The 14228-nt window shown below is 44.5% G+C and overlaps 1 protein-coding gene across 4 annotated transcripts in view; it reads left to right on the forward strand.

Annotated features, from left to right (window-relative positions):
- Armc8 (armadillo repeat containing 8) overlaps positions 1-14228 on the forward strand; it is a 50378-nt gene that overhangs the window by 21767 nt on the left and 14383 nt on the right. For 3 of the 4 annotated variants that reach the window (XM_070005481.1, XM_070005483.1, XM_070005484.1), the window contains 6 exons: positions 865-945; positions 2888-2963; positions 3061-3151; positions 5051-5111; positions 5726-5926; positions 9804-9899. In XM_070005481.1, coding sequence (XP_069861582.1) covers positions 865-945; positions 2888-2963; positions 3061-3151; positions 5051-5111; positions 5726-5926; positions 9804-9899 — 606 coding nt within the window. The remainder of the gene's footprint in view (positions 1-864; positions 946-2887; positions 2964-3060; positions 3152-5050; positions 5112-5725; positions 5927-9803; positions 9900-14228) is intronic. The other variant, XM_070005482.1, reaches the window with a different exon arrangement.

Consider the following 14228-nt stretch of genomic DNA (forward strand, 5'->3'; position numbering starts at 1 on the left):
TCTTGAACTCAGGACCTAGGCACGATCCTGAGCTCTTTTGCTCAAGGCTGGCACTCTACCACTTGAGCCACAGCTCTACTTAGAGCTTCTTTTTGCTGATTAATTGGAGCTAAGAGTCTCAACAGAGTTTCCTGGCCAGATAACTAGCCTGCCTTTTCATGATATGTTTTGTTCTCTTCTGATTAAAGTCATTTGATATCTTCCCTGCCCTGGCTTCAGTAGACTTCTCATGGATGCCTTGAATGAGATTGGCCATAAAATACATTAGAGTTGTGGCACCATTAAAGCTTTACATGAACACTTCACTTCTGCCACTTGGAAGATCGTTGTGACATTGATGAGTACAGAATAGTTGATGAAAAATAAAATATTTTTATTTTCCTATCTCCATAACTTCCTATTCTAAGAAGTACCCATTTTCGAAGGAAAAGTGAGAGGAAGCACATTCCCATCACAGTTACAGAGTGTTGTAGGCCTGAAACTGTCCTGGTGTGGTGTGGTGTGGTTGGTGAGGTTCTCTCGCAGTTGGTTCGCGATCCCTCTGATGAAGCCCATCAGACTCCAGTTCGAAGAATGGCAGCACCGCTGTCTGGTCTCCCAGGCCTAGGGCTGGGCTCTGCCCATGAAGCACCGAGTTCACAGCGACTCTGCGGCTCCAATGGGGCTCTGTGCAGTGACTGCCGAGGACTAGCTTCTCGGCGCCCTGCTCTCCCCTTCAGGACTAAAACAAGGTCCACTCTGCTCTTTTGGGGTTGACTTTTTCTAGGGGTAACTGAGAACTGTATGCAGTCATAAATGGAGTTTTTCTTCATGGAGCGAAACATGACTTTGGTTAACATGTTGTATTCTCCCTTCTTCTTACAGGGGCCAGATCATCAAACAATTTTATTTAACCACGGCGCAGTTCAGAACATTGCTCACCTACTCACCTCACTCTCCTACAAGGTAAGATGGCAAAACTCATGGCCAGATTTTTTTTTTCTCCCCTGGTTTTGGTCGTAGAGACAGAGGCCCCCACATTGTCCCACTTCACTGATGGAGGTGGGTCAGGAGTGCTTTATCAGGAACTTTACAGAGTGCTGGCTCACCTAGAGAGTGTGTTTTTGTGTTGTTTTTTTTTTTAAAGGTGCCCCTTCATTTCCATCTTCTCAAGACTCTGTTCTTTGCATTGCTGTTGCTTTTCATTGGTTGCATGGTATTTTCATATCCTTGATTTCGGCTTCAGTACTGAAGCTTGTGCTTCAGCAGGTACTTTCTAGAATGTACTAGAAGCTGCGGCTGCCTGGAGCAGTGAAGATGCAAACATTTATGGGGCCACAGCAACTTAAACTTGCAGCATACATCTGCATTGAACAATGTGTTGTTTCATATTTTGACTGAAGATCAAAGTCTGCACATCACTAGGGGTTTTGGGGTGTTAGTTTTTGTCAGTCATGGGGCTGGAACCCCCAGGCTCTGGGCACTGCTCCTGAGTTCTTTTTGTTCAAGGCGAGCACTCTATCACTTTGAGCCACAGCACCACTTGTGCTTTTCTGGTGGTTCGTTGGAGATAAGAGTCTCACAGACTTTCCTGCCAGGCCTGGCTTTCAACCGCAGTCCTCAGATCTCAGCGTCCTGACTAGGATTACAGGCATGAGCCACCAGCACCCGGCCTGCACATTTCCTTCTTTCTTTCTTTTTTTTTCCTGGCTTCTCTGCAGCCCCACAACTTACTGTCTGGCATTGACTTAACACCGGCCGCTCAGTGTTGCCCATCTAGTCCGTGGTAGCAAATTCTATCCTGTTAGAAGCCCATGTGGCAGAACAGAGAGGAAGCCAGGTTTGTTTCTTACTCACCTTGAACCCAGTTCAGTTTCTGTGGCTTAGCTCTCTGTCTCGTAGGGCCTGTCCACCTCAGCCTTCCTCCTTGTGACTCCCAGGGCTCCCCGCGGTAGGAATGGGGAGGAGCCAGCTGGAATGGAGCTGCTGGCAGGGAAGGTCACATGTAGTGACCCAGAACCTGGCAGTACTTGCACAGCAGGGAGCAGTTGCTGAGCTCCCCTCTCCTCTGCTTTTCTGGGCTCCTCCTCCATCCCGCCACACATCCTAAGACTCAGAGGCTGGGAAGGTGGAGCTCATGGGAAGGTTTGCGCCCTAGTCACATTGCATTAGCAGAGTCTGCTTCCCCCTCTGGGCACCTGCTAGTGCTGCAGGGCACTGGTCAGGTGAGGGGCGGGTCTTCTTCATGCCCAGGTCCCTCCCCTCCTCCGCCGGGTGCCTGCAGGCTGAGGTGGTTTGGTGGAAACAGCATGGCCCTTGGGCACCTTGTACTTTCATGTGAGTCAAGAGACTGGGCCCTGGCAGCAGCCCAGACCATAGCGTTTTCACAGCTGTAGGAGCACTCTCTCGCCCTGTGTGCTTTTCCCTTCTCCACCCAGTACATTGGAAAGAGAACTTTTTTTTTTTCTTCTTTTAATTTGCCTCCCTTCACATTTCTGATTTGGGTTTAGAAGAAATAGAAGCATCCACTTGAGAGAGCTTGCCACTTACTATTAAGCCTATTAAGATATTTAAAAATCTAAAGAAAAAAATATGTAAAAATCTAAGAAACGTATTTTATATGATAGTGTTTTATACTTCAACATTAATTTTGGCTCTTATTCCGCTCTTCAAATACACGGGGGATACTGTGATTCCCCAAGCCTTCGTTCAGTTTACTTCATTTTTTCCCCCCAGTGTTAGCAATTGAACCCAGACCCTCAAACACACAAGGCAAACACTCTAGCCTGGCGCTGTGCCCTCAGCCCATCCTCAGTATTTTAAGCAGAATTAAGTAATTATTTCTTCAAAGTCATATTGGAAGAATTAAAGTTAGCCTACCTTCTGTTTGTCCAATTGTTCTTTACAGGTTCGAATGCAAGCACTGAAATGCTTCTCCGTGTTAGCTTTTGAAAACCCCCAGGTATCGATGACTCTGGTAAACGGTAGGCTGGAACTTTCCATGGCCCCTTCATGATTTACTTCACCCACTTTGTGCATTTCGAGAGTTGCCCTCATTGCTGCTGTTTGTGTCATTTCCAGTGTTGGTTGATGGAGAGTTGTTGCCGCAGATCTTTGTGAAGATGTTGCAGAGGGATAAGCCCATCGAAATGCAGCTCACGTCTGCCAAATGGTAACTGTCAGAGCCGCATGGCGGAACGGCCTCCTTTGTCAGTGGCCCCCCCACCCCGTCCCCCACATCTGTGAGGGCATTGTGAACTCCTTTATTACCAGTACTGTGCTGTATAGGAAGTCTCTTTATAGCTGAGACGGCAGAAAATACCTTATTATAGCCTCAGCTACTCTCCTTCCTCGTCTCTCAGTTCACATGAATGCAGAATTAGATCATGTAGAATCAGTGTCCTCTTTCAGCACTAAGCCAGGAAAATCCAGAGATCTAGGAACTGGAGTTGAGATGTACACACATGTGCACCCATTCTGACATACGAACCTCTAGCGCCTGTGGTACAGCGCTCTGCTAACTCAACTATTGAGTTTTATATTCAAGAGAACGGGGGCTGGTCTGAACCACAGGTGCCTTCTGGATCAGTTATTTGTATTATGTTTCTGTTTCCTGTTTCTGTCTCAACCTCAAAATGAGCACTTCATTATTAGCAAGGTAAAGTTTTCCTGTCAGTAGCTAAAATGATAATAACAAGCTGTATGATAATATAAGCAACACAAGACAAATACAGATGATAGAATTGTTTCTAGCTTTTTATAAAACCCAAACATGGGATGTGTTAGCCATCCTTCCCCCTCCTCCCACATTACTAAGGACTTGAACACAAAAGTGACACTAATTTGAATTTATGAAGTACTCATCTTTCTACAAATTATTTTTATTTTTTACTCAGAAGTAAATTTATTTTCAAAAATAAAAATATGGGGCTTGGGAAAGTGGTTCAGTAGTAGAGTACTTGCCTTGCATGCATGAGGCCATGAGTTTGATTCCTTAGCACCACATAAGCAGAAAAAACTGGAAGTGGCGCTGTAGCTCAAGTAGAGTGCTTGGGACAGCACCCACACCCAGAGTTTAGGCCCCACAGCCGACAAAAAAAGAAAAAGAAAAAGAAAGAAAAGTGAGAACCAGTTCATTGACTTATCTCTAAAGCTGTGACTGGTAATGTTCAAATAGCTAATTTCTGATGGATCACTGTGTTTAATCAAATGCAAGCCTTCTCTTCTGTGATTGTCTTCTGCTGCTGGAGTTAGAATATCCCACTTAAACTGAGACGCTTTGTTAATCTCATATTTTATTTTTAACATTTCTTCCCTTTTATGATAGAAAATTCAATGACAAAACATACAGAGAAAATTACTTCCCCTAAAAAAAGTAAGTCAACACATGCTTAGCACCTAGCTTCAAAATATATGTGTTTGTTAGGCTGTTTGTTTTTAAGATAGGGTAACACTGTGTAGCCTGAGCTAGCCCAAAATTGGGAATCCTGCCTCTTGAGTATCTTAGATTACAAGCATGCATTACCAGGTCTAGCCCAATTTTGTAGATATTAAATATACATATGTATTTGTGCTTGCACTGGTGGCTCATGCCTGTAATCCTAGCTATGCAGGGGTCTGATATCAGGATCATGGTTCAAAGCCAGACCAGGCAGGAAAGTTCATGAGAGGCTTAACCACTCCCAACACAGAAGTGGCACTGTGGCTAAACATGGTAGAATGCTAGCCTTGAGCAGAAAAGCTCAGGTACAATGCCCAAGCCCTGAGTTCAAGCCCCACTACTGATAATGTATGTGTTTAAATTTACATAAAATATAAAAATATACATGTACTGTATATATTTATATTTATAATATTTAATGTACATCTCTGGCATACTGTTTTTGAATCTTTTCTAGTTTTATTACTGAGCTGACCGAACCTCAGATGAGGGAATGGCAAAGCCGAAAACTTTTCCCTCCAAATAAATGACACTACTTGTTATTTTCACAAAGTCTTAAAAGACAAAACATTTTTCTAAAAGAAAAGTTTTAAACCTGAAGTAAAGACTTACTCTGTCATTTTATTCCAGTTTAACTTACATGTGCAGAGCTGGAGCAATTCGGACTGATGACAGCTGCATTGTACTGAAGGTAAGCTAATTAATTCATTCACTCTAAACCCATGAAATCAGGGCTGGGAAGGTGGCTCAGTGGTCGAGTGCTTGCCTCACATGCTTGAGGCCCTCGGTTCGATTCCTCAGCACCACAGAAAAAGCCTGAAATGGTGCTGTGGCTCAAGTGGTAGAGCACTCACCTTGAGCTGAAGAGCTAAGGGACAGTGCCCAGGCCCAGAGGTCAATCAAGCCCCATGACCGGCAAAAAAGTCTCACAGATTTTACTGGATTTTCCTTCCTGCTAGCTGGCTTTGAACCATGATCCTCAGATCTCAGCTTCCTGAGTAGCTAGGATGACAGGTGTGAGCCACTGGTGCCTGGCTCTGCTCACTTGTAAGCAGAGTTTCTGTTAATATACCTTGTAGAAACAGTTTCCCTGTACCAGCACACACCAGCGATTAACCTATACACTGCATTTTGTTTGTTTTTGCATTGAAGAGAACCTTTTATTCTCTGAAAGCCAATAGAGGAAATACTTGATGTTACATAACTCTCAGTAATATCCATTGAGTCAGTGAAGTTTCTACATGCTCTTGATCAAACTTTTGCCTTTCCTCAAAAGCCAATCATTGCTCTCTGCCTGTATTTCAGACATTGCCTTGTTTGGTTCGAATGTGCAGTAAGGAAAGACTACTGGAGGAGAGGGTGGAGGGAGCGGAGACACTGGCCTATCTGATTGAGCCCGACGTAGAACTGCAGAGGATCGCCAGCATAACTGACCACCTCATTGCCATGCTGGCCGACTACTTCAAGTACCCCAGCTCCGTGAGTGCCATCACCGACATTAAACGGGTGTGTTCTCTTTCCTGTTCAGCAGCCACGACGGGGGATTCTACTTTTCCATACTGCTCTCACTTTTTAACAGTTTCTAGTTATAGCTCAAACCCACCCTCACTCCCCCCCACTTTTTTTTTTTTTTTTTTTTTTTTTGCCGATCCGGGGGCTTGAACTCTGGGCCTGGGCACTGTCAGTGAGCTCTTCATCTAAAGGCTAGCATTCTACCACTTGAGCCACAACATCACTTTCGTCTTTTTTTATGATTAATTGGAGATTAGAGGCTCATGGATTGCCTTTGCTCCGGCTGGCTTCGAACTGTGATCCTCAGATCTTAGCCTCATATGTAGCTAGGATGACAGGCGTGAGCCACCGGTGCCCGGCTAGCCTTTTGAATAAAGAGGTCTTTTTAGCCTTGTTCACAGAGATGATACTGCTTTGTGGTTTTTGCCATTTCCTGTCAGGAAAGTTTTTAGGAAGCACATTAACAGGACAAGGAAACTTGTATTCCTAGCCTGCAAATAAGGCTCTGAAATAGCAGAGTCTCCACTGCGTACAGACTCCGACGATGTCCCAGAATCAGCTCTGCGGCTTCATTCTCTGCCTTTTGGTCAAGGGTGATCTTTTGTACTGTGAACTGAGTGGCCTCGTCTTACCCTCCACCCTCCGTCTTTCCTGCCACCCCTTCCCACCTTCCCTCTCTCTGCTCACACAGTGCTTTAGGCCTGCCAGAGGTGAATGACGAAAGCGCCATTTGACCTCTAGCTTGGACTGTGAAGGACCCAGTCACACCAGCTTGTTCTGAAATAGAAGTTGTCTAGAATTGAAAGGTATTCCTCTGATTTGTTGCTTCTCAGCCAGTTCTGCTCTGTCCGTTTCTGTTTTTTTTTTTTTTGGTCTGGTCGTGGGGCCTGAACTCTGGGCCTGGGCGCTGTCCCTCAGCTCTTCAGCTCAAGGCTAGCGCTCTACCACTTGAGCCACAGTGCCACTTTCGGCTTTTTTTCTCTTTTTGCTTATATGGTACTGAGGAATCGAACCCAGAGCCTCAGGCATGCAAGGCAAGCGCTCTACCACTGAGCCATCTTCCCAGCCCCTCTGTCCGTTTCTGTAAGAGTGGGAGATTCTGTTAGAAACAGTGCTTAAGAAGGTCATCGCAGAGAGGGTACTGCCTCCTAATGAGTAGCCACTGCTGTTTTGGAATTTCCTTTGGTCCCAGTGTAATTGCTGTCATGACCTCTCCATGGTATGAATTTGAAAACACCTCACCCAGCAGGCCTGCAGTGCTGAAAATACACGATTCACCTATGTCCTTTCTCTGTCTCAGTAAGGGCCTGAAATAACCTTTAGCAGCATTGGCATTAGTCATGTCCACCGCCCTGTCTTCAAGTTACAGGTCTGCTCTTCCTCAAGGTCTTCTTTCCTGGGATAAGGGCTGCACTATCCTGAACCAGTGGACTAGTCTGCTTCCCTCAGGCTATTTGTTTACAGTGTGCATGGATATGCAACCGAGTGCTGACTGAGGCTTCCTATTGCACCCTATTGGCTGACCCCTCCAGACCAAGAACATCTGATGTGTCTTCATGTGCAGGCTGTTTGGCGGAGGATAGATGATCTCTGCTGTGAACGGAGTCTTTCCCTTTCATTTCCTTTACAGTAACATGCTTTTAAAAAAAAGTTGGTTTTGTTTTGTCATCTTTAATTTTGGTGGCAGATTATCCAGAGGTTTCTTCCTGCCCTAAGTTCAGTCCCCAGTACTGCCAAATGACTTCATGTTGCTGCTAGAATGTAGTTAAGACTTTAAAGGCAGATCCTTTAGAATTTACAAAAAATAAAAGGACCTATTGGTATATTGCAAGGCTCCTTTCATAATCCATCAGAAGACATTTTTGGAATAACCTTTAAGAATTGTCTTAAAGGTTTTGGGTGCTGATGGGTGACACCTGTAATCTTAGCTACTCAGGAGGCTGAGATCTGAGGACCACAGTTCAAAGCCGACGAAAGGAAAATCTGTGAGACTCTTACCTTCAGTTAACTGCCAGAAAACCAGAAGTGGTGCTGTGGCTTAAAGTGATAGAGTGCTAGCCTTAAGCATACGAGCCCAGGGAGGGCCCCTGAGTTTAAGCCCCATGACCAGTTCCCCCCACCTCCACCCCCAAAATTGTCTCCATAACTACTTCAAATTCGTTTTTATTTTCTATTTGATAGTTTATGGAGTTTTTGTTACGCTACATGATAAGTACTCACTGGATTTAACACATTTTAATCAGTGACAGTTAATTCAAAACTCTTGGTTGATAACGTTATATCACTGACAATGTTTTTGTTGTTGTTTTGAGCCAGTATGCCAGTTAGTCTCTCAGGAGTTTGAAATGAGTGTCTCAAAATGGTTTAAACAGCACCTAAACCATTGGAGTTTACCAGGACTTTCCTAAGGTAACTCCTTTGGAAAGAGTGTACTCCTAGCCACACGCTCACGCTTGTCATCAGGAGGCTGAGATCTGAGATCTGCCAGTCTAGGCAGGAAAGTCTGAGAACCTTAACTCCCATTAAACTCCCCAAAAGCTGGAATAGATCTGTGGCTCAAATGGTAGAGCACTAGCCTTGAGCAAAATACCTCAGTGACAGTGCCCAAACCCTGAACTCAGCCCCATTTTAAATTATTCATATCAGCATTATACTTTGTATGATGACTGGCTCGTTGTGATTAAAAGTATATTGAGAGGGCTGGGAAGTTGGCTTAGTGGTAGAGTGTTCGCCTTGCATGCATAAGGCCCTAGGTTCGATTGCTCAGCACCACATAAACAGAAAAGCTGGAAGTGGCACAGTGGCTCAATTGGTAGAGTGCTTGCCTTGAGCTGAAGAGCTGGGGGACCAAGCGCCCAGGCCCAGAGTTCAAGCCCCACAATTGACCAATAAATAAACTATTCTGAGAGTGTGCTTGGACATCCCTTCTGTGGTAGTTTGTTGAAGTAGCAGGTGTTTGGAAGGACTGTCAAGTTTGGCCATCCATGTGTTTAAATAGCATCTAATAGCTCATATCAGCTGATCATTTTAATAATGTTCTCAACACAAAAGCAGCTTGGACATAAATCTCAGATAACTGTAATAGTAACTATAGCTAATGTATAATGTATTGTGATCTATCTATCTATATGTAAATCTATATATTTTTTTTCTTCTTTTTTTTTTTTTTTACCAGTCCTGGGGCTTGAACTCAGGGCCTGGGCACTGTCCCCGAGCTTCTTTTTTGGCTCAAGGCTAGCACTCTACCGCTTGAGCCAGCACCAGTTCCAGCCTTTTGTGTTTATATGGTACTAAGGAATGGAACCCAGGGTTTCATGCATGCTAGGCAAGCACTCTACCACTGAGCCACCTTCCCAGCCCATATTGTGGTGTATTGTTTTGTAAGTTTTCACAAAGAGTTTCTGTTTCTAAAACTTTTTAAAAATTTGCTGAAATCAGGCCAACATTTCTCTCCCCGTTTGGAAAGTCCTCTAAAAATCTGATCGCCAGCACCCACTTCGGCATTGGCCGTTAGCACTCGTGAAGCCCACGCGTACCTCCTTTTCTGTTGCCGGAGAGCATTTCATGTGGTGTGAGGAGCAAGCATCCCTGTTCCTAGAACTGCCCCTGGGAACATGGAGATTTGCGGGGCAGACATTTAGAAGGGCGTTCTCTTATTCTAGTGTCAGTTTGGGGGTTCCCTGTGAGATGCTGGCTACCAGGGCGCATCCCGCGGATGCAGCCACGCGTGGCCTCAGGCATGTGTGATAGAACCCAGAGCTAACTGATCACCATCCACACGTTCGTCGTCGTTCCATAGTTGGTCGGTCATTTTGATTGAGAATGCTAGTCGCAGGCAGAGTTGGACTGAATGTTCTTTTCTCTCCTGTAGCTGGATCACGACCTAAAGCACGCTCACGAGCTCCGCCAGGCGGCCTTCAAGCTCTACGCCTCCCTGGGCGCCAACGACGAGGACATCCGGAAGAAGGTGAGTGTGGGAGAAGGGCGTCCCCCAGTCCTGACAGCCGGCAGGCAGGGCGTGGCGCCCCCCTGAGAGCCCCGGAGAGCACTAACAGCGACTGTGACTAGAATAAAGCAGTGACAAAGGCATAAGTGAAGAAGGAGTGGGACCTGGATCTGGAGGGTGGGCGGGGGGCGGGCGTTTGTTGTGAGAGCCTAGAGTTTCATGGCCATGCTGGAATGACAAATAACCGGCCTGCTTTTGTGTGTGCGTGTGTGTGAGTGTGTGTGTGTGTGTGTCATTAATATGGATTATTGTGTTGCACATTCTTGCATGTGTTCTGATAAGAATCACTTCTAGCACTGTGAAGCTTCAGACACTTTGAAAAGATCTAACACTTAGAATTGTAAATGTTATTTATGGAAACTTCCTTCCAATGCCATGGAGAAGTTCAAATCTCTTATTGTATATTGTTCTCTGATATGTGGCTTAGTTTTTATGTTTGGGGTTTCTTTTTTTGTTTTGTTTGGGGGGGTTGTTTTTGGTTTTTTTTGCTACTGTGCAAGTTGACTGTGAATAAAATCTTTGTGGAATGATGGTTTTATGTTTAGTGAGTGGTCATCTGAATTTTCCAGTTCTCCGCAAATGTGTCACTGATGTAGGATCCTTGTGCCACCAGGCTAGTCCAACACTAAACTCGTAATTCTTTCTTTATGAGAAAAGAACTAGGCAGGAAGTAGAGTAGTGATAACGTTCTGCCTGGCTCCTTCCACAAGCCAAAAGTTGCTGGAGGTTACCTCTCAAAACATGTCCTTTCAGGCTGCTCAAGCCCGTCATAATCTCCAGGGAGCAAAGCCACATAGCAGGTGACAGTATCTGCTGACACCACTGTTTCCTGACTCTCCCCATCTCTACCCCAGTGTTTTGGTTTTTTTTTTAACAATAGCCACACAGCGGGCACCGGTGGCTCACGCCTGTAATCCTAGCTACTCAGGAGGCTGAGATCTGAGGATCACAGTTCAAAGCCAACCTGGGCAGGAAAGTCCATGAGACTTTTACCTCCAATGAACCACCAGAAAACCGGAAGTAGTGCTGTGTGGCTCAGTAGTAGAGTGCTCGCCTTGAGCTGAAGAACTGAGGGAAAGTACCCAGGCCTAGGGTTGAAGCCGCACCACCGACCAAAAACAACAGCAACAACAAAAGCAAAACCAATAGCCACACGGTGTTTGTACCTCACATCATTCAAAGAAGTTCCTCATGCCCATTGGAAAGGGGCATGTAGAACAACGTTGTTTGTTGAAATCAGTTGGAGGTAAACCATCTTTGAAGTCATGGGAGAATAGCAATAAGGTCAGACGCATCAGTGCAGAAAAGCACAGCTAACCTGCGAGTGTTCTCCCTGCGCCTCAGCCTAGTGCAGCTAGCAAGTTTCTTTTGTTTCTTTTTCCCTTTTTAGGGAGCATTACCACATTACTGCTAAAAATGATGTTTGACACCTCTAAAAGGTTTCACTTACAAACCGTTACTTGGAGGCAGAGACGCTAGGCATGCACTATTGCCTGTATTTCTAAAGCTGATAGGAGGTTGTGGCCCCTGCTCTGCCCGTTCACTTGAGGTGTGTGGTACGGGAGAAGGAACTCAGTCATAACTGAGCCTGTGCTGGAGTGTATCCCTTACATGCACGTTGGCTTGGGTCCTGGTGGTTACGAAGGCCCTCCAGAGACAGGAGTGGCCTTTCACCTGCTCTTGCTGCTGTAAGGCCAGGTGTGGTATGAACTGGAAGGGAGGAAGAGAGACAAATCAGAACGGGGGGAACAGGATGCACACTTGTACCTCTTTGTACTCTTTGTCAATAAACTATTGTTTTGGAACTCATGGCTTAATTTGTGGTATCATGTTGCAGAAATACTTGCAACCGAACCGTCTAATGGGCAGTCTTATTAACATTTGTGTTCCTAATATGTACAGTTGCCTGGTAAGGTTCACTATTGATCATTGCTGTTGAAAGATGGCAAATAAAGACTAAGTTATCCTTATTGATGATAGTTTGTGTGTGGTCAAGACACTGTGATGTTCTTACATGCTGGGCATTCTGTTGTGCTTTTAGGAAAATTTTTAATTTCTGGGAAATTATTTGAATCATTTATCGTTCCAAGTACCTACCAGTGAGAGAACTTACAATGGGAGAAACATCACTTTGTGTTAAAAGTTACTTGAAGTCTGTGCTTAGAAGTGGAAAATCCTTATTTTCTCTGTATAAGAAGTGATTAATTTTCCTTTGAATGCCTTTAGTTTTTATCTTTTGTTAAGATAATCATTTGGATCGCTTTTAATTTTATCCATGCAATAGTTCACCTTTATACTTATGCCTTATAAACTTTGATTATATTCCTTTTTGTGTGTAGTTTCTTATAGTGTTTCCTTTTTTTTAATGTATGCTTGTCAAAATGGAATTTTAGTTAATGATCTCTGAAAGAAATTTTAACCACTGTAGATTTTCCTGTCTCTTCTCCTCCTCCCCAAGTAACGAAGGATTTTTTTTTGTTTCAGTAAAAAAAAAAAAAAAAAAAAAATGAAATGTTCACTTGGTATCATTTTTAAGATGCAGAAAATGGGAACCAAATTATTACTAGAGAAGCTAAAGTGCCCTCTTGTGGCTAGGAAGGGAAAGGAGAAGGAATAAATAGAAAAACCAAGAGCGGAGAAAATACACACCATGTGAAAGAGCTAACCTTGCCCTGGAAGTCTCTATTTCAGCACTATAAGAGACTTCTTTTTCTTTAGACTTTTAAATTCATTTATTTGTTTATTGTCTTGTTCTTGATTTTTGAGAAGGGGATCTCAGTTGTCCAAACTAACCCTGAGCACATGGACTTGAGCGATCCCCTTGCCTTAGCCTTCTAAGTATCTGGAACTACAGGCATGTGCCACCATGCCTGGCTTCTAACAGATTATTCTCAAGGCTTGCAGTTGGGCTGTCTCTCTAGACCAGACCTCTCTAGACCTCTAGACCAAAGACCATCCTTGCTTTGGAACATTGTTGGTATAGTCTCATTAAAACAAATCAGCTGTTCCTAAGAAACGCTCAAGATAAACTCATTTCTATGAATAAGTGTGGAAATGAAAACCGAGCAGTCATACAGAGGGATATTAACTTAAATGGGCCTGGACTTTTCTGTATCCCATGTAATTCCCAGCCTTGCATCCGTAATCAGCCTCTGTGGCCTGTATGGACATTTCTTAACTTCCTGAGAGGGGTCTTGGTCACACACAAGCCCAGGAGGGCGGTACTGCCAAGTTGTTCTTGTGACCTGAAGAGGGAGAAGAAGCCCAAGAGAAGATGGGGGGGAGAAGGGGGCAAGGGTGTCACTGAGCCCAGCAGCAGTTGTAGCCTGTGTGTTAACTTCAGAAGAACTCAGATTGCCTGTAATAACTGACCTGGATTCTCGTAGGATTGTGGCAGGAAATGAGCAGATTAGCAGTAACTGCACTGACCACACTGCCCAGTGAACGTCAGCGCTCCTCTCTGCCATAGCAGGTGTAGTTTCTAATAATAATCCTGACCACATGTTAGGGTCAAGTTCAGGTATTGCCATAGCAAACAGTCCTGTAGTTTTTGAGGCCAGTTCTTTTTTTGTAAGAAAGTATTACTATTATGCTGACCAATACTTGATCAATGCCTAGCGATCATCCATTAGATTGTCATCTGCAGCATCAACTGAAAAACAGTTCTCTTTTACTCATTCCAAGGAACAAGTGGAACTTGTCACAAAGTATAAGTTGAAGAAAACTGGCAGTAGTATGAATTAAAATGTAAGAGCCTGGCACTGGTGGCTCACACCTATAGTCCCAGCTACTTGGGTTGAGATCTGAGTTCAAAGCAGGAAAGTCCATGAGATTCTTATCTCTGTTAACCAACAAAAAGCTGGAAGTGGAGGTATGGGTCAAGTGGTAGAGTGCCAGCCTTGATAAAGTGCACAGGTCCTGAGTTCAAGCCCCTAGGACCAGCAAAGCAAACAAACAAAAAGTAAGCATTTAATAAAGGAACCAGGATGCTTTTCCTGTTGATAAAAATGAACGCATTGCAATGTGCAAGGAAAGCACTTTCCCCTTTGCTCCTCTCAGCATCTGACTGACAGCCTTTGAGGCAACTCTCTCTTCCATTTGAAGCCTCCTTCCAGCCTAGCGTACGTTGCGGGTCCTAGAATGTAAGCTCCAGGAGGGCAGGGGCTTTGCCGTTTTGCTCATTGACTGTACGACTCGCACCTACAACACGGCCTGTGCACAGCTGATTCTGAATAAGCACTTGAAGAATGAAAGACTGAGTCAAGAAAATGAAGGAACACACACAGGAAA

This window comes from Dipodomys merriami, unplaced genomic scaffold (genome assembly GCF_024711535.1).
Source record: "Dipodomys merriami isolate MVZ:Mamm:240054 unplaced genomic scaffold, mDipMer1.0.p SCAF_68, whole genome shotgun sequence".
NCBI classification, from domain to species: domain Eukaryota; kingdom Metazoa; phylum Chordata; class Mammalia; order Rodentia; family Heteromyidae; genus Dipodomys; species Dipodomys merriami.